Raw genomic sequence first — 18171 nt, forward strand, 5'->3', positions numbered from 1 at the left:
ATACGCTTACGCTATGCGACCGCTATGTGTCAATAATCGAGCTAAACCTGGCCAGAAGACTGCCTAATCAATAAACGAAATATTTAAAATAGAATTTTTGGGTACTGTTTTTGAGGGATTGGACGAATCACCACTGCAACTGGCTAATCAGTGTTTACTTTTTATTATTGTTGGTTTAACCGTTTGGCCTTGGCCAAAACTATCACATTTCGCGAAAAAAGGGCTGCTGACGCCTTTCGCCGGCTGTCTGTTGTGGGCCAGATAAGTCCAGATAATGAACACGACCGTACCGTCCAGTCATTCATTCAACAGTGCTATCTCTGCTGCAAAGCCCACTTAATTGGGTCTTATCGCTTGGCGGGTCCGCTGCAGTTTGAGAGCCACTGATGCAGTGGCACGCGTCCAGAATCCGTGGACAGGTTGCATAACACTGCTACACTAGCTTACATAACCGCAGTAGCGAGATATCGCACGCCAGAAACAAGGTCAAAAGTTCAAGGACTGGGAAAAGCTCCCGACATCCTGAAGCGCTTGCGTTGCTCAGCGGAAGTCCTCGCGAGTGTGGGCGCTTTGTTTTTGTTGACATTACGTTTTTATTATTTTAAATTATGTACTTTTAATCGGGTCCCTTCGGGCTTCCATTGGCCTATTGTATAAGACCCCCACGAAGTAGGCAACGAAAATAAAGCTTTAAGTGCTTGCGGAGGATTATGTTTAATAAATAATGTGTGTTCGCCCTTTGGCACACGATTTAAAATAGAATTTTTGTTTTAAGTTTCAAACGATTTTATTGGTTTTTCAATTGAATGCATTTTGTTTTCTACGCTTTAATTGGTTTATATTTCTTGGATGTCTTACATTTTAATGATATTGCATATGCCACACAAACTGTCGTTGGCCTCTGTTTTGTTTTATATTTAAGCTTTAAAATCTTGCACAAATCATAAACATGGCAAATCAAATTGAAATTGATTTTAAATAAAATGTTTGCTTCCATATAGTTAAAGCTATGTGCACTTTTTATGTGTGTGTTTTATTACATATCGCTATATAATTTAACATTTGATTTCTCTCCTCACTTTTCTTCCTGATTGGAGTACGAATGATATATTCCGCATACTTAAACACTTCGGTTCAAAACTTTGGTTCCCCTCCTCCTCTTCCTTCGTAATCCTGCTAAGCTAACTTTTACTGGATCTGATTCGATCTCCTACAATTCGCTTTTAATTCTTATCATTGGCCATTTCCGATGGTCCTTCTCCTGGCTCTTAGTTTTGGAAAGGTTGTTAACATTCTTCTGTTGGTCGCACACGTTTCGAATTGGCTTGTCTGTTTGTAGTTGAATGTGTCGGTGTTATCTTTGTGTGTTGTCGGTTGTTGTTTGCCTTTTTGTTGGATTTTGTTATATCACAGCTTTCTTCACTTTTGCTCTTATAACTTTTAAGCATAACTTGCATATACATATATAAACATTGTTGTTAATGCACGGCTGTACCTTATCTTCTTTTCCTTTCTACCCCACCACGCCCGTGTCACACTTGTTGTTCCCCTGAATATCGACATCGGGCCATACTCTACATACATATATTAACACGCTGGCTTCTTGTTGTTGTTCTCGATCAACACTTATCTTAAACTTGGTTGTTGCCTCCCTTTTTGCAGTGTTGCTACTGAATCAGTACATACGTTAGAATAAATCGCATTGGTTTGTTGTGTTTGTGGAATGGTTTACAAAATTGGTTTCGGTTTCCTCGAATTTAAATACAATAAATGGCATATAAAATATATTTTTTTTTGTAGTAAGTATACAAAAAGAACGTTACTCATATACAGCAGCGTTGGAAGTGACTCTAGTATAACAGAAAAACATAATACTTTTTTTCATTTACGTTGATTGTAATTGAATGAATCCATTGATTGACGGCCCTCTAACGTTTAATGATGGCTGGATATTGGCTCTATTCCCTACCTAAACGACACTTTAATTTTGTTTTTTTTTTGAGGTATAGATGTTTTTTCTTTTTATAAGTGAACAAAAAAGTGACTATTCACGTAATATTAGGGAGTTCAGTTTTCGGTTGCATTTAGAAACAAAAAATAATATTGAAGACTATAAATAATTCGGACCCTATGTTTAACTATGTGCTCACTGAACTCCTAATCTTGGTTTTTTTAAATCCCTAGAAACTTAGGTGTCGGATGGCTATGAAATAGAGCTCTTATGTAACATATCTCCCATTAATCAGGCCCTGACTTTCCAATGCTTACTTCTGTTCTCATTGCTTCGGTCGTGCACTTTCTTGGGTGGCATTTTGCACTGGTTGTTATACTTGGAAGCAGCATGACACTTTTATCACATTTGTTGTTGGTGTTGGTTGTTGTGTTGGTACGTACTAGACTTAAATTAAATACACAGCCACAAAAAAAACAGGTCTGCTTACATTATTTGGGCCGCGGATTTGGAATCTCTTGCAGAACCCGACACTGTTTTAGATTTTCTTTTTTGTGGCCGTGTTACAGTGGTTGTTTATCTGCTTGACATTCTTAGATTGCTTCGCTTTACACATGATTTGCACTCGATTTACAAATTAATATTCGCTATTGCAGTTCATAACAAAAATTATTACATGCATTGGTTACATATAGATACATACAAGTATAAATGGTCGATTGGATAGTTGTAAGAGTTGTCTTTGAGATCGCATTTTGTTTGCGGCTGCTTGTCCCAGAACCCAGTGCCATCCTCCACATTGCTCTGACAACGAAGACAACACCCTCGTCGCGATTTTCTTTATCGTTCAGTCTTCTGTTTCAATAGATTTTGTGTTTGTTTAGATTGTTAGATTTGAGCAAGTACTTTGTGGTTGTTGTTCTGTTGTTCTCTAAATGCTCAGCATGATCTTCAGGTACCATTGTTGTTGTTGTTGTTGACGTTGTCATTGTTGCGGTTGTACTTGTTCGTCGGCAAGCAACTCTGGGGAGGATGAGCCGCGGCTCGTGACAACATGCTGCTGTTTTTGTGCAAACATAAGTTAAATATAGTACATAGTTGTATAAATTAATGCCTGTGCTACGAAATACTTAAAAGTTGGTTTGGGTCTTACAATTGCTTAGCTTTCTGGCCCGTTTCTCTGGCCACAACGCATGTACCACACGTGACAGCAAACTTAGCTCTTTTTGGCTATTACAATACATATATTTTGTATTTGCTTACAATTTTCTTTGCTGTTGCTGGTAATATCACTTTAAACTACACAAATGGCGGCGCTTAGCGAACGAGGATCGAGCTCTCGTTGTTGTTACATTTGCTTTTGTTGTTGTTTGTTGGTTTATCACAATTGAGCGCCGGTTTCCGTTCTTATTCACACTACTACAAAGGTTAACAATTTGTGCCAATTGAATTTTGAGCAAACAATTTGACATTGGTCGTAGTTTTGGTTTTACAAACATTTTTCAACACTTTTGTTTTGTTACTTTTAAACTTAGCTAACTAGACAATTCGCTTAACAATTTGTTGTTGTCGTTTTTGTTTTGTATGAGAGTTGGTGTCGCAATTGCTTACACTGGCTTGCACTTGCACTTGCATCTGCACTCGCTTTTGCATTTTCGTTTGAATCACAGTTGTTGTTGCTTATTAAATGATGTTTCTCTAGCAGGTTTCAACAAACTCATTTAGCCCCTTTACATAATTACATTAATTTGTGAAGTGCTCAAGTCTTTTGCTTTGCTCCTTACATTCCTGTTGCTGTTCATATTCGCTTTTAGTCTAACTAACAAGGGCTAATAGCGATTTTGATAACAAAGACTAAAAACTTAGGAAATTTAACGTCTATAAAATGCTTGCCAATCAAAAGGTTTGGTTTACATATACAAATTTTGATAACTTAGTATAACGGTTGAATTTTCTTTTTGCTTACATATCTCTTTTGGGTTTAGTTTTAGCTACGTAATTAGGTTTTGCAATTTTTAAATTAATTTCTATGCGCTCGAGTTGATCACGTGTCATGTTTGCTTTTCATTCGTTCACTTGATGACTTTGCTTCAATTTTTGGTTATTTTTGAGTGAGTCCCTACTTCGACCACTTACTGGCTGAGATCCTGGCGCAACATTTCGTACACGAACTGATCGCGTTCCTCGTAGTCAAGGGCCAGCGATGGCGGCATCTTGTCGGGGGTGATGGGCGACCACTGTTGTCCCAGCAAGGTGCTTATTTCCTGTGACAGAATAAGAAAGGGATGTTCACATGGAGTCCCCGAAGGAAGTAACAAACAACTCACCTCATTAAAAGCATTTAGCGGAGCAGCGCTGGACCAGTCGATCATAGAGACCTCCAGACGCTTGAGCTGCCGACCCCGAAGCCTGGCAATTCCCACGAGGTTGTGCGGATCCATCAAGTACCCGTGCACCACGATCTCCTCCAGCTGCTTGCAACGCCAGGCCATCATTACGAACGGGTCCTGGCGCAGAAAGCCGTGGCGAGCGTAGTCCATGCGGTTGGAATGCTTGTACGCCGAGTCCACGTAGTGAATGCTGCGAAGCGTTTCGCTGTGATGAACCGACATCCAGTCTAAAGCCTCGGCGTTCATCTGCTCGCAGAAGAGCAGTCGCACATGGGTCAAGGGCATGTTTCTACGCAGGACACGATGCTGCAGCAGCTCAATGGCTTCGTAGGCGTACACCAGGGTCAGCACCAGCTCAATGCTTGAGAAATGGTCAGAGAAGTTGGCCCAAGCTGTCTCCGACACGTTGGGGTGCTCCTCGCTGTCCAGGCCGTGCACCGCAATGAGCAGCTTCCGCAGAGGCAGCACCTGAATGGTGTGCAGCAGTTCGTCGGATAGTGAATCGTAATCGAGGGAGAGCACTTGCAGGGCGGCACATTTCTGAAGCAGCGTTGCGTCCAGCGTGAGGATGGGATAGTGACTAGGATCGTACTTAATGCTGGCCAGCGTCAACTGCAACAATTCTTGGGGCTTGCCCATGGATTTTAGGAAGTCGTGGGCATAGTATGAGAGGGCCTCGATGGCCCCAAGATCCAGCAGCTGGCAGGACTGACGTTTGCGGTTCAGGAACAGCTTCAGCGGCTCCACGAAACATCTGTGGGTGTTTTTTGTGTTATTTATCTTAGAAATTAATTATCTGGAGTGGTACATACTGTTCGATGGCCACCGAGTGCTCGCTGTGCATACCGCCGATGGCAACAAGGCCCACATTGTGGGTTTGGAAACGCAATTTCTGAATATTATCACAGCGTGCCACTCTGCGGGTAGAATAAAAGAAATTAGTTTGGCCAGTTTTTCGATCCTCTTAAGGAAACTTACTTGTGTAGAAGTCGTCGCATTTTCTGGATGTGAAATGCATTTTGAAAGTCGAAGACTACAATCAGTTCCCTGGCCAAATTGGCCATGGAGCGATGGAAGAAGGCCAACTGATCATCGATGCCCACATCCAAATGAAAGCGAAAGTTTCTAAAGTAGCTATTGGGTTAAAAAAAGAAAATTGATTAGTGTTAGGCATTTTTTTTAACAACATAAATATTTTTAATGTTGGTAAAAAATTATACACTAAAATTTAAGCAAAAATAAATGTAACTTTTAGTTCTAAGCACAATATAATGTATAATTTAAATTAAACAGAACAGAACACGTACACGTATGTAAGTAATAAAAATAAATTTAATTTCGCTGTATACAGCTTATAGATGATCGGATCAATTAGTTTGATTAATTGCACTTATTGGCACGGGGAATTCCGCTTATCTTGGACTTTCCCCTTTTTCAACACTAACATAAACAAACGGGCCGAGGCGTTTGCCCCACACATTGAAACGTTGCCAAATGCGTCGGAAGATTTATATATTCTGGGGTCTTTCTTTGGTTGCTATACTTGCACAGATGTTTTTTTGTGCTTCACTAGCCCACGGCTATAATATAGGGGTAAACAACAAAGGAAATATACCCAATAAGCTCTGAATTTAAACATTTCAGCCACATACACCCACTCACACACACACAGAGGGCACGAACTTACCGTTTCTGAAAAAATGAAAGTCTCCAGGAATAACAAACACTTGCTGCCGATTTTCGGTCGGGGGGATCCAGATAGTCGAAGATGTGATTTAGTGCCACTGCTGGTATTGTGTGCCATTCTGGTTGGCGTTGGCTAAAATTCATTACTCGAATTATATATTAATTGCGTTTCAAACAATGAAAAGTTGCAAGTGCAGCCGAGTATTAGAGGTGGAGAAACATCGATGCTAACACATCGAAGGCACCGATGTTTTAAGACATCGGTAATATCGATGTTTGACAGGTTGAAAAATGGTCACACCATTTCTCTTCACTGTTAACCATACAAATATCACGAAAAGTATGAGAAGATATGTGGAGATATATTCAGTCAAATTTAAGAAAATTAAAACAAAATCTATTTTATCAATAAAAATATACAAGCTTACAGGTTTGCCTGAACATACATAGCTAGGCCCCCCAATCTCTTCTGGGTTATTTTATATACGTTTTCGTTCCTGTGCTTTCCATGAATTAGTATTTTCTATTTATTTAATTTATAATGTATTTTTACACGACCAACTGGCTTGTAAAAGTTTTGTTATACGGCTTATAAAAACCATTTAAATATATTCTAAACTTTCATAGTGACGCTAAAGTTACTAAGACTACCTAAGGGTTAATCATGCTTAAGAGTTGGCCCTCGGATTATGGTCACACTGATGTTGGGAGGAGTATGTTATCAGTCAGCTGTTCTGTTATACGAAACAGATGTTACTTTATTTCTTTTTAGTTGTTTATCTCGATTAGTTTTTAATTATTAAAGTTAAATGGCAGCATTGCTGCGTTTGCGTGCATGCAGAAGGCAAACACTTGCTGGCACTTATAACTATGTTTACCCAACAACAACGACTGCCCATAACACGTACAATCATCGCCTGGCGTCCACAGAGGCGGCAAACACAAGTATTCAACTAGCGAATGCCGGTGGATTGGTGGGCTTTTGGCAGACTTTGTCCAATAGCACGCCCGTGGCCTACATGCAGGATGTGCTCATCAAGATACACGACTACAGCGGTCTGCCCTGGTGGGCATCCATCGTGCTGTCCACTTTCCTCTTCCGCAGCGTAGTAACCCTGCCACTGACCATTTACCAGCACAAAATCACGACCAGGATCGAGAAGATAGCGCTGGAGATGCCCGCCATCGTGGAGGAGCTGAAAAAAGAGGCGGCCATGGCCAAGCACAAGTTCAAGTGGAGCGACAAGCAGACGCAGATCGTATACCGGCGTTCGGTTTGTTCAAAAGAAAACGTTTTCTATGCACTACTAATTTCAATGGCATTTCAGATCAAGAAGCAGTGGCAGAATCTGATAGTCCGCGATAACTGCCATCCCATGAAGACCATGATTGTGCTGTGGGGCCAAATTCCTCTGTGGATCTTTCAATCCGTGGCGCTGCGCAATCTAGTCTACCTGCTGCCGGATCCAATGGCCATTCAAGCTCAAATCATAGCCACCGAAATGACCATTGGGGGATTTGGTTGGATTCCCAATCTCACAGTGGTGGACAGCTCCTATATCCTGCCCGTAACCTTAGGCCTAATCAATTTGGCCATCATCGAAGTGCAAGCCATGTCTAGAACGCGTCCTCCCACCCGATTGCAAGGCATAGCCAACAATGTATTCCGTGGCCTGAGTGTTGTGATGATTCCAGTCGCCTGTACCGTGCCGTCAGCTTTATGTGTTTACTGGGTGGCGTCCAGCAGCTTTGGCCTCGCACAGAATCTGCTCATCCTCTCGCCGGATGTGCGACGATCTGTGGGAATTCCCAAGACGCAAACGGAACTAAGCCAACCGTACGATTTGCTCTGGCTAAAAATACAGCAGCGGCTCAGGCTCGTCGAGAGGGCACCGGCTGATAAGCCAGAAGCCAAATGATCTTGTTATAATCACCTAGTCTAATTTAGGTAAGACGTTGAGTTTGTTTTGTGGTTTATATAAATATAAACAACCCTTAAATGCGACTGCGCCACTGTAAATCATCATCATCATCATCCTAATGCTGCATCATCTCAATTTCTCTGAAACAAATAAACAAGTAAAAACCCCTGAAAGAAATGCAAACAAAACAAGACGATAAGCCAGCGAGAAAGGTCTTGAGATTACTGGTTCAGATAGTGGCCCACTCAATTGATTCGGCGACATCCGAGAGCATCTATCAGCCGCGGCAGAGATAGAGATTCATCCCGAGCCCAATTGAATTGAAATGCGATCTGGGTCTGAGTCAGTCGAGCCTGGAAGTCGGACGGGATCACAACGAAAATTTTTAAGCGCGTTTCGAGAAGCATAATTGAGTAGTTGCTATCAGCATCGGTGCAATAAAAAAAATACAATTTAAAATATTGAAACAAATCTAAATATGGCCATGTGGCTCCTGGGCCTTTGGCTGGCGATCCTGCTTGTGGATGTTAGTATACAACATTAGTAGTGTTTATTTTGTTTTAAAACTTTAAGTTGGAAAATTATGTTATCCTGTTTTCGGCTCTTCAGCTTTTAAAAGTTTATTAAAAAAAAAACTAACTTATTTTATGCTTAAGTTGTATAAAATGAATGCCTTACAGCTTAAGACTTTAGAAATTTGCTTGCAATTGGGCTAAATTATAAGCTTTTAGCTAAGTATCAATCTAATTGCTTCAGTTCCTCAATAATAATTTCATAATTGCGCTTTCGACAGCGACCCGGGGTTATAGCTTATCGATCGAGCAGCGGCCACCGAAGTGAGCAGTCCGAACAAGCCGGGTTATCAGCAGCAGAACACGGGCATTCGAGTTACGGCGGCGACCAACAGCAGCCTATTTACCAGCGGGACTTGCCGTGTCCGCCGCATTTTACGGGTCTGGTTGCGTATCCCCACGATTGCCATCGCTTTGTGAATTGCTTCCAAGGCAGTCCCACCATCCAGACCTGTTCCCCCGGAACATTGTTCAATGCAAAGAGCCTGGTGTGCGATCATCCCAGCAATGTGGCTTGCTCATCAACGGACTCGCAATCCACTCGCTTGGGACGCCTGAGGCAGTTCGACAGTGAACCGAAGTGTCCACCCGGAGTGAATGGATTGCAACCACATCCGACGGACTGCACCAAGTTCCTTAACTGCGCCAATGGCCAGGCTTTCATAATGGACTGCTCACCAGGAACTGCCTTCAGTCCATTATCGCTGGTTTGCGTGCACAAGGATCAGGCCAACTGTGGAACTGGAGGAGCAGGAGCTTCGGGCCACGGTACGTATAAGTAATTCATGTATATGAACCCTAACTAACACGCGGGTCAGGCTACTCTCCACTGCCCTCGGAGGAACTGGGTTGTCCACCAGGTACACGCGGTCTTCGTCCGCATCCCCACGACTTGCACAAGTATCTGCGGTGCGGCATAGGTGTTAAAACTCAGGTTGAGCAGTGTCCGCAGGGAATGATCTTCGATGGCCCAACTTTGGTATGTGTTCATTCTGGCTCCTTTCAGACCTCCTGTAAGTTTTTTTCCATTCCTTTTCCTTATCCTTACTGCTTGCTTTTGCTTGGTTCATCTGCTTATCCATTTGGATTTATTTTCTCATAAAATGCGGTTCATGCTTTGCTTGTTGTTGGGTTGTTTAACTGTAATATAATTCTAATATTTTTGAACAGCTTCCTCCTTCACCTCTGCTGAGATTCAGGTTAACTATCTCCTGTGTCCAGTGGGAGCAGTTGGTCTCTTTGTTCACCCCTTCGATCAGACAAAGTTTCTCAGTTGTAAAAATGGTAAGGTGGCTGTGCAAAGCTGCCAGCCTAATTATGTATTCAGCATATCGAGGGGATACTGTCAGGTGAAAACACAATTATCCGTCACCGACTATGTGACATTAGTTGTCTCCCAGATCAGCTACGAGTATTGTAAGTTAATTGGTTTTTGTTTTACATTTGAATTCAACACAATATTCCATCAGCACTGACCCTAACTGCCTGTCCTGGCGACATCAACGGCATCTACTTGTATCCCTACGATGCCGAAAAGTACGTTCAGTGCTTGGCTGGCGGCAGAATGTCCATCCTAAGCTGTGGTCCCCAGATGGCCTTTAGTGTAACCCAACGAACTTGTCTTTCACGAGGTCAAGTTCACAGCTCCGATCGGGTGAAGTTCTGGGAAGAAGTTCAGGTTCAGACGTCGCATTCCAACCAGGTCATTCAGGGACATGGTCGAGGCACGCCGTCTTCGCCCCTATCGTGCCCAGCCAATGGTCAGCGGAACTACCCTTATCCGTTCCATGCTGGACACTATGTAAAGTGCCAAAACGGAGTATTAGAGATAGTCTGTTGTCCCGCTGGACTGCTCTACAGTCTGTCCCAGCGACAGTGTGTGGCCCGTCACCTCCTCTCTGCCCATGACTATCTGGATTACACTTACATCAGTACTGAGTTTTCGAGTAAGCTCCCAAAGAAGCATTCCTTCGGTTCGCTTTGACTTGACAGTCCTTTATCCTTCACAGCTGAATTTATGGTGGACCGATCGACTCTTACTTGTCCTCCTCAAGTCCAGGGATACTATTTGCATCCCTTCGATTGCACCAAGTATGTCAATTGCTGGAATCAGCAGACATTAATCGAGAGTTGCACGCCGGGCGAAATCTTCAGCTTTTCTAATCAGAACTGCGTACCAAAGGATCAATGCAAGGGTCCCAGCGACCATGTAGAATACTTAATTGAGACGTCGGTGGTAACGACTTATGAGATGGATGTATCAGGACAAAAGAGCTTGCATAACAGCGGTGCTATATCTTGCCCTCCGGGATCTTCTGGCATTCATCCCCATCCATTCGATTGCACCAAGTTTTTGGAATGTGCGAATGAAGAAACTTTCGTTAAGAATTGTGGACCGGGCACCGCTTTCAGCACCGTCATTAACAGTTGCGATTTTGCCAATAATGTGGACTGCAGTGGCAGAAACTCTTTACACGGACCGAATAAGGTTGCTGATACAAACCCAGGACCTAGCTACCCAACAAAACCAAGGGATACTTATTCACCATCACAATCACCTAGTAAGTCGGACTCCAAGGATTTTGTAGCCTTTTTCGCGTTGTTCACCTGCTTTTACATTTGAGTTTCTCCATTTTGCTATCATTGTATGCCTGCTTTTTAAAATTACAACATAACACCTTAACCCTTTTGTAGGCCCTTCAGCTCCACCTGCAGAGCACCTGTCAGATATTTTGTGTCCTTCTGGAGTGGATGGTTCATTTGTCCACCCCTTCGATCAAACAAAGTTTATCCTTTGTCATGAAGGTCAGCGGGTTCAAAGCTGTCAGCCCGGTTATGTGTTCAGCATATCTAGGGGTAACTGCCAGCTCAAGGCCGAGTTGGTCTACAGCGACTATGTGTCATATATAGTCTCTGCGATTAGCATTGAACAATGTAAGTCCTCTCTTGGGTCGCAATCCTGTTCGTAAATATTCACCATATTTTGATCTACCAGCCATGATACTCTCCGCTTGCCCTGCTGGTACTGACGGTCTTCATCTGTATCCCTATGATGCTGCCAAATATGTGCGTTGTTCTGGTGGCGGCAAGATGTCAATTATAGGTTGTGGACCGCAAATGGCCTTCAGTTTGTCCCAGCGAGCTTGTCGTCCAAATCGGCAAGTGACAAAAGAAGATCGTGTGAAGTATTGGGAAGAGCTGGAGATTGTGACAACGACAACGTATACCAGACAGGACGTTCAGATCCATCAATCTCCACTTAGGGGTTGCCCAGATAATCTGCAAATGAATTACCCCTATCCCTTCCACGCTGGACACTTTGTGAAATGCCAGAATGGGCTTTTGCAGATTGTGAGTTGTCCCCCATCAGCTGTCTACAGTTTGTCTCAACGCAAGTGTATGGGCCCACACCTTCTCTCCACCCATGACTATTTGGACTATGGCTATATCAGTGAACAGTTTTCGAGTAAGATATTTGTAACGAGCCTCTTAAGTGAATACTAGGTCATCCTTTCCGTTCACAGCTGACCTTATAAAGGATCTGTCAACGTTGACTTGTCCTCCGCAAGCCCAGGGCTACTATCTGCATCCTTTTGATTGCACCAAGTATCTAATTTGTTGGAATCAACAAATCTCCATAGATAGCTGTAAGCCAGGCGAGGTATTCAGCATCTCGCGGCAAAGGTGTGTAATCAGTAATAACGTAACGGAAGTTTACGATCGTGTGGAGTATTTGGAAGAAACGCAACATGAATTGAGCCAGGAGGCGGAGGAGGATGGTGAACAGTTGGAGCAGAACAGCGGACAATCGCTTGATGGAGGCTATCAACCGTCATCTCCGTTAACTGGAAAGTATCAGACTCATAATAATTGGAATGGAGATTCCCAGCCATTGCCTCAACAGAATGGAGGTCAGCCACCTTCTCAGGCGAATGTTCCTTCATACCAGCCTCCTTATCCACCGAATGCAGGCTATCAGCAATCTTCTCAAACTATTGGAGCTTACCAGCCACCTTCTAATGGGAATGGAGGTAACCAACCACATGCTCAAGCAAGTGGTGGCTACCAGCCACCCTATCAAACTAAAGGAGGCTATCAGCCACCATATCAAACTAGTGGCGTTTACCAGCCACCTTCTCAAGCGAATGGAGGTTACCAGCCGTCTTCTCAAGGAAATGGAGGCTACCAGCCCCCTGCTCAAGTAAATGCTGGCTACCAGTCACCCTATCAAACTAAAGGAGGTTACTGGCCACCCTATCAAACTAGTGGCGTTTACCAGCCACCTTCTCAAGCGAATGAAGATTACCAGCCACCTTCTCAAACAAATGGCGGTTACCAGCCTCCTTATCCAACTAGTGGAGGGTACCAGCCACCTTATCCACCCAATGGAGCCTACCATCAAACTTCTCAAGCAAATGCAGGTTACCAGCCACCCTTCCAAGCTGGTGGAGCTTACCAGCCTCCTTATCCAGCGAATGGAGGCTATCAGCCATCCTATGAAACTAAAGGGGGTTACCAGTCACCTTCCCAATCTAGTGGTACAACTAACTATCTTGGGGGAGTAGAGCCTCCTGCTGTACCAACTCCTCTGATGTGCCCAGAAAAGGTAAGTGGCCTCTTTCCGAATCCCTTCGACGCCACCGGTTATCTGACCTGCATCGATGGTCACACGCTGGCTAGGCAGTGCCAGCCTCTCGATTTCTTCAGTGTTTCCCAAGGCTACTGCTTACCTGAGCAGCACGTCGCCATCACGGATCGTATTCCGTTTGAAAAGAAGGCAGGCGACCAAATTAATTGTGAGTGAAAAACTCGGAGGCTCAGCTATTCAGGCCCTTGATTCTGACCTTTTTATTGCAGCTTTGTCCTGTCCTAGAAATTACGTGGGCTTCTTTGTCTATCCTTTCGATTGTTCGAAATACCTGAGCTGTGGTCCTAGTGGAATGGAACTTTTAAATTGTCCAGATGAGCAGCACTACAGTGTCTCGCTTGGATTTTGCAAGCCCGAGAATCAAGTGCTACGTAATGATCGTCTGTACACAATCAATGAACTCCACATAATTTTTGAGTGGACTCAGAGAATGAAGATCGCTGGCGCTGTTACCGCGTGTCCTGAGGGAATAACTGGAACCTTGCCGCACCCAAGTGTGCCTAGCAAATACCTCCAATGTGGACCAGGCCAGGCCGAGATGTTCGAATGTCCAAGCCAGCAGATTTTCAGCGTTTCTCGGAGAGTGTGCGTGCTGGATACTAAATTACCCAGCGACGATCGCACCGATTATCTTGTTCGAGGGGTCACTTCCGGTTGGATAGCTCCCTCTAATGGTTACTAACCCCTGGTAAAAATCTTGCTCTTTTTAAGTTTTCTCTCTCTGCTTCTAGACAATCGGCAATCCAAATCTTATGAGACTTCTGGACGAGATCAGTTTGGTAACCGGTATACCACTAGAACTACAACGACAACGCGGGTGATTGGAGACCGTTGGACAGACATGAACATGCAGCGACCATCAGGGGCTGGACTGGAGCAAAACCCTCATCATCATCACCAAGCACCCAACCCAGGATGGATTGGCCAGGAGACATCCTACGTCCAGCGTGGGCCCTCTCAGAATACTCTATATGTGGAGGGATCGTTGCAGCCTAACCGTAATTATCCTACCTATAAGACTCCGTTGGCCCCCATGGCACCCAGCAACCCGAGAAATGTCTACCACGCCCAACCTGTTGAGGAAAAGCAACCAGAGTACCAAAGTCCAGTTCCATCGCGCCAGAACTTTAGTCGCAGGATCGATTACGGTTCTCCCAACAATGACTGGAAGCCAATGCCACCACTTGCTCCTATGGGTGGACAGAAACCATTAGATCTAGACTACACACCCCATTATCCTGGTGCCAGGGAACCCCAAACGCCAGCTCCTCTGCCCGGACAGAAACCCATTGACTTGGACTATGACGACCAACAAACACTCGAAGATCCGTACAACGAACCTCAGCCCCATCCCGGATCACCTCGTAATCACTATCCAGATCAGTTGCCCAGTGGTTCGAAACCAATTGGTAGACAGCAACCAGTTGACTCGAACTCCAATGGTTTTCCAGACCAGCAACAGCCCTTAGATTCCCACAATAGACCTCAGGGATCAAATGCTCCGCCAAGACTTAACCCCAACAGGCCATTGAATAATCAATCCAATCTTTATGGTGGTCTTTTACCACCCAAACCAGATTTCTCGACTAACCCCCAACCCACTCCTCCGCCGCGTCCTTTGCCCTCCCCCGCTCAAACACCTCAACTGGCAAATCGTCTGCACACATTTCCTATTTATCCACCTGTGGGAAACCAAACCTCACAGCAGACTCCCAGACACCCCCACTATAGTCCCTCGTACGCGGGAATCTCCCACTCTGGAAATGCATCCTGGGCCAAAGTCCCGGTGACGAGTACGACGCCAGCACAAGAACCCGACCCCTTCAATCCTGAATCGGGGGAGCCTTTCTATGACGATGATGATTTCACAACCACAACAACAAAGCGGGGCTTGGTGCCACCTCCTTTTGATCATAAGTTCTACAGTCCGCAGTCTCAGATTCCAAGTTTTAGCCAAGGCTCTGATCCCAACTCCCAAACGGCCATCAAAGAGGCTCTTAAACTAATGCTGCGTCCCTATTTTAATCACAGTGGTAATGCCCAAGAGAAACTGGCCAAGCAGGCTGAATCAGCCATAGTATCTGTGATTAGTAAGCCTCCAATCTCTACCACCACCACTACTACAACCACACCAAAACCAACGACGACTACTTCGACGACTCCTAAAACCGACCTTGACTCTGACGCCGAACTTATTAAGGCGGGTGAACAGGAAAGCCTGGATGCCGTTGACGAGGACTATGTTTTTCCAGATGCCGGTGAGACGTCCCGAACCGAGCAGACCCTTGATCCCAGTACCACGTACTCCTCGACAGACTTTCAACGGAGCACCCGCAAGGCGGAGTTTGACTCGATCCCAACCACAAAGAAAAACAATTGGCTTGCGTCTGGACACAATCGTGACTACCACCAGCGTCATCCAAATTTGCCCGATCCGTTCTCCGAGCACCATCCCAATCCATCCTCCCACCGACACCGCCACCCTCATGAACACAAACACCACGAACACAGTGCCGACTTCCATCGTCGTCATCCAGAACTGCCCAATCCATTTCCACACAAGGATGAAACCGACCAACAGGAGGTCCTAGAAGAGGACTTGGAGATATTCCCCAATCCCAATGCTGAGGAAGTGACTCCCAAACTAGGCGTTCGTTCGAGTTTCGATAATCAATGCGACTTCGATTGCGGTGATGGCAAATGCTTGAAGAAGGAGCAGGTCTGCAATGGCCAAAAAAACTGCGATAATGGCAGGGACGAGGCTAACTGCCCGCCGTTGGACTACGAGGTGCGTTTAACAGGAGGCGAAAGCCCACATATGGGCCGTATTGAAGTCAAAGGTGGGTTTTTAATATATTACTTAATTATTACTGATCCCAAATGTTAATCCACCTCCAGCTAATGGCCAATGGGGCTATGTCTGCGATGACAAGTTCGGTCTAAAGGACGCAGATGTGGTGTGCCGAGAACTGGGCTTTAAGATGGGTGCCCAAGAGGTTCGAGGAAGCTCTGCTTATCCTCCACCTGACCAGGATTTTAATTATCTAATGGATGAGGTCGAATGTCATGGCAACGAAACAAAGCTGAGCGAGTGCGCCTTTAAAGGGTGGGGCGTCCACAACTGCGGAGTTGATGAGGTGGCTGGCGTCATCTGCAAGGTTCCGGTGATGAAGTGTCCCAATAACTACTGGCTATGTCACACCTCCAAGGAGTGCATCCCGCCCGCCTTTGTGTGCGACAATACCGAAGACTGTGCGGATAAGTCGGATGAATGCGCGGCCGTCTGTCAGGTGGGTTTATTATAATAGTCCATATTTCCTGCATTATAATCCCTATCATCTATACAGGCCCCCATTCAGTACCGTTTGGAGGGAGGACGTGGTTCCAATGAAGGTCGCCTGGAAGTAAAATACCACGGTGTTTGGGGTAGCGTTTGCGATGATGACTTCAACCAAAAGTCTGCTCAAGTGGCTTGTAACTCCATGGGCTTCTATGGACCAGCGGTATTACAAATCCCATTTTGGCAGAAAATTAGTCATAACTCATTTTTGTATTATTTTAGAAAATCGAGAAGAACATCTTCGGCATTGGCAATGGACCCATTTGGCTCGATCAGGTGATGTGTTTTGGAAACGAAACCAGCCTTGAAAATTGCAACCACTGGAATTGGGGCGAGCACAATTGTAACCACACAGAGGATGTGGCGCTGCATTGCACCGCTGGACCACCACCTCGAAATGGAAAGTTATCTGCAGGTCAATTGAAAGGTGGTAGGCAACTTGGGGGGGAAAGTCCAGCGAGAAGCTACTCACAGATTGGCCTGTGGGAACGATCCAGCAAAGCTCTCCACACTCCCCGTCGTTGCGGAATCTTTAAGGACGACCTGACCGATGAGTACCTACATCGAGAGGAGCGCGTGGTCAGGGGAAATGTGGCACAGCGAGGTCGTCATCCGTGGCAGGCCACCATAAGAACCAAAGGACGTGGTGGCATCTCCAGTCACTGGTGTGGAGCGGTAGTGATTTCCAAGCGCCACCTCCTTACCGCTGCCCACTGTCTGTATGGAACTCGAAAGGGATCATACTTTGTCCGCGTCGGAGATCACTATGCCAATATAGCAGAGGCCTCCGAGGAGGATACGTTCATAGAAAACTGGTACACACACGAGAACTTCCGCCAGGGAACCCATATGAATAACGATATTGCCCTGGTGGTGTTGAAGAGTCCTCTGAGGTTTAGTGACTACGTCCAGCCAATTTGCTTGCCTGATAAAAAGGCAGAGCTCGTGGAAAACCGTAAATGCACCATTTCCGGCTGGGGTTCCATTAAATCGGGAGTGTCTAGTAAGTATCTTTCAACTTTGTGATGCTCAAAAACCACATATATGGCTATTATTTATTATTTGTTAGCTCCTGCGCAAGTTTTGGGTTCCGCTGAGCTTCCCATTTTAGCAGACAACGTTTGCAAGCAATCAAATGTGTATGGATCGGCCATGTCAGAAGGTGTGTACTAAGCTATTATGATAACTCAACCGTCATAATTGTGATATTGTACCCGTAAAACTAGTTTGTGCAGGAATTAACCCCCCAATTCTACTATATTTCAGGCATGTTCTGTGCTGGTTCCATGGATGAGAGTGTGGATGCCTGCGAAGGTGACTCAGGCGGACCACTTGTTTGTTCCGATGACGGTATAAATAGAAATTATTTGTTCTCAGACAAAAACTTATTTTATTCAAAATTTTAATATTCCAGATGGCGAGACATTGTACGGCCTTATCTCGTGGGGTCAGCATTGCGGCTATAAGAACAGACCGGGTGTCTATGTCCGTGTCAATCACTATATTGACTGGATTTACGAGAAAATTAATGAGAGCTTGCTTCGCTTGTAAGGGAACGCATTTCCCAGGCCGTTAATATTCATCTTGTTACATGACTATTATTTCATAAGAATTTTGTAGTGAGTTTACAAATAAAGCAGATTATTTTGAAAATGTAAAGTT

General features: G+C 44.8%; 3 protein-coding genes across 5 annotated transcripts; 2 read left to right on the top strand and 1 right to left on the bottom strand.

Moving 5' to 3' along the window:
* Positions 1-768: 768 nt before the first annotated feature.
* LOC108040273 (F-box only protein 33) lies at positions 769-6262 on the bottom strand. The gene is made up of 5 exons (XM_017117682.2): positions 6029-6262; positions 5320-5475; positions 5154-5258; positions 4279-5095; positions 769-4215 (listed from the first exon to the last, which is right to left on the bottom strand). Exons 1-5 carry the CDS (start codon positions 6169-6171, stop codon positions 4084-4086), a joined length of 1353 nt encoding a protein of 450 aa, XP_016973171.1. The 5' UTR covers positions 6172-6262; the 3' UTR covers positions 769-4083.
* Positions 6263-6760: 498 nt separating this feature from the next.
* LOC108040263 (cytochrome c oxidase assembly protein COX18, mitochondrial) lies at positions 6761-8122 on the top strand. The gene is made up of 2 exons (XM_017117662.1): positions 6761-7301; positions 7356-8122. Exons 1-2 carry the CDS (start codon positions 6837-6839, stop codon positions 7944-7946), a joined length of 1056 nt encoding a protein of 351 aa, XP_016973151.1. The 5' UTR covers positions 6761-6836; the 3' UTR covers positions 7947-8122.
* A 112-nt stretch (positions 8123-8234) lies between these two features.
* LOC108040261 lies at positions 8235-18168 on the top strand. Of its 3 annotated transcripts, XM_017117660.2 has the most exons (18): positions 8235-8475; positions 8743-9289; positions 9340-9534; positions 9692-9937; positions 9991-10467; positions 10531-11082; positions 11216-11455; positions 11517-11987; positions 12046-13317; positions 13379-13843; positions 13901-14167; positions 15422-16009; positions 16068-16459; positions 16517-16672; positions 16732-17512; positions 17579-17671; positions 17776-17859; positions 17924-18168. In XM_017117660.2, the coding sequence occupies exons 1-18, from the start codon at positions 8428-8430 to the stop codon at positions 18058-18060; spliced, it is 7011 nt and encodes a 2336-aa protein (XP_016973149.1). In that variant the 5' UTR covers positions 8235-8427; the 3' UTR covers positions 18061-18168. The 3 variants fall into 3 exon arrangements, with proteins under 3 accessions (XP_016973149.1, XP_016973148.1, XP_016973150.1); XM_017117659.2 differs by having other exon boundaries at positions 8281-8475; positions 13901-16009; XM_017117661.2 differs by lacking the exons at positions 9340-9534; positions 9692-9937; positions 9991-10467; ... (3 more) ...; positions 12046-13317; positions 13379-13843 and having other exon boundaries at positions 8286-8475; positions 13901-16009.
* Positions 18169-18171: the final 3 nt, after the last annotated feature.

The sequence above is a fragment of the Drosophila rhopaloa genome, unplaced genomic scaffold, assembly GCF_018152115.1.
Source record: "Drosophila rhopaloa isolate 14029-0021.01 unplaced genomic scaffold, ASM1815211v1 contig_163, whole genome shotgun sequence".
NCBI lineage: Eukaryota > Metazoa > Arthropoda > Insecta > Diptera > Drosophilidae > Drosophila > Drosophila rhopaloa.

What these genes read in the sequence shown, in the direction of transcription:
- LOC108040273 (XM_017117682.2), bottom strand. Translation starts at nt 6,171, where the DNA reads ATGAATTTTAGCCAACGCCAACCAGAATGGCACACAATACCAGCAGTG. An exon ending in CTTTCATTTTTTCAGAAACG is followed by an intron (nt 5,476 to 6,028) that starts GTAAGTTCGTGC and finishes TTAACCCAATAG; the next exon opens with CTACTTTAGAAACTTTCGCT. An exon ending in ATGCGACGACTTCTACACAA is followed by an intron (nt 5,259 to 5,319) that starts GTAAGTTTCCTT and finishes TTCTACCCGCAG; the next exon opens with AGTGGCACGCTGTGATAATA.
- LOC108040263 (XM_017117662.1), top strand. Translation starts at nt 6,837, where the DNA reads ATGGCAGCATTGCTGCGTTTGCGTGCATGCAGAAGGCAAACACTTGCT. An exon ending in AGATCGTATACCGGCGTTCG is followed by an intron (nt 7,302 to 7,355) that starts GTTTGTTCAAAA and finishes ATGGCATTTCAG; the next exon opens with ATCAAGAAGCAGTGGCAGAA.
- LOC108040261 (XM_017117659.2), top strand. Translation starts at nt 8,428, where the DNA reads ATGGCCATGTGGCTCCTGGGCCTTTGGCTGGCGATCCTGCTTGTGGAT. An exon ending in AGCAGGAGCTTCGGGCCACG is followed by an intron (nt 9,290 to 9,339) that starts GTACGTATAAGT and finishes CACGCGGGTCAG; the next exon opens with GCTACTCTCCACTGCCCTCG. An exon ending in AATGCGCGGCCGTCTGTCAG is followed by an intron (nt 16,460 to 16,516) that starts GTGGGTTTATTA and finishes TCATCTATACAG; the next exon opens with GCCCCCATTCAGTACCGTTT.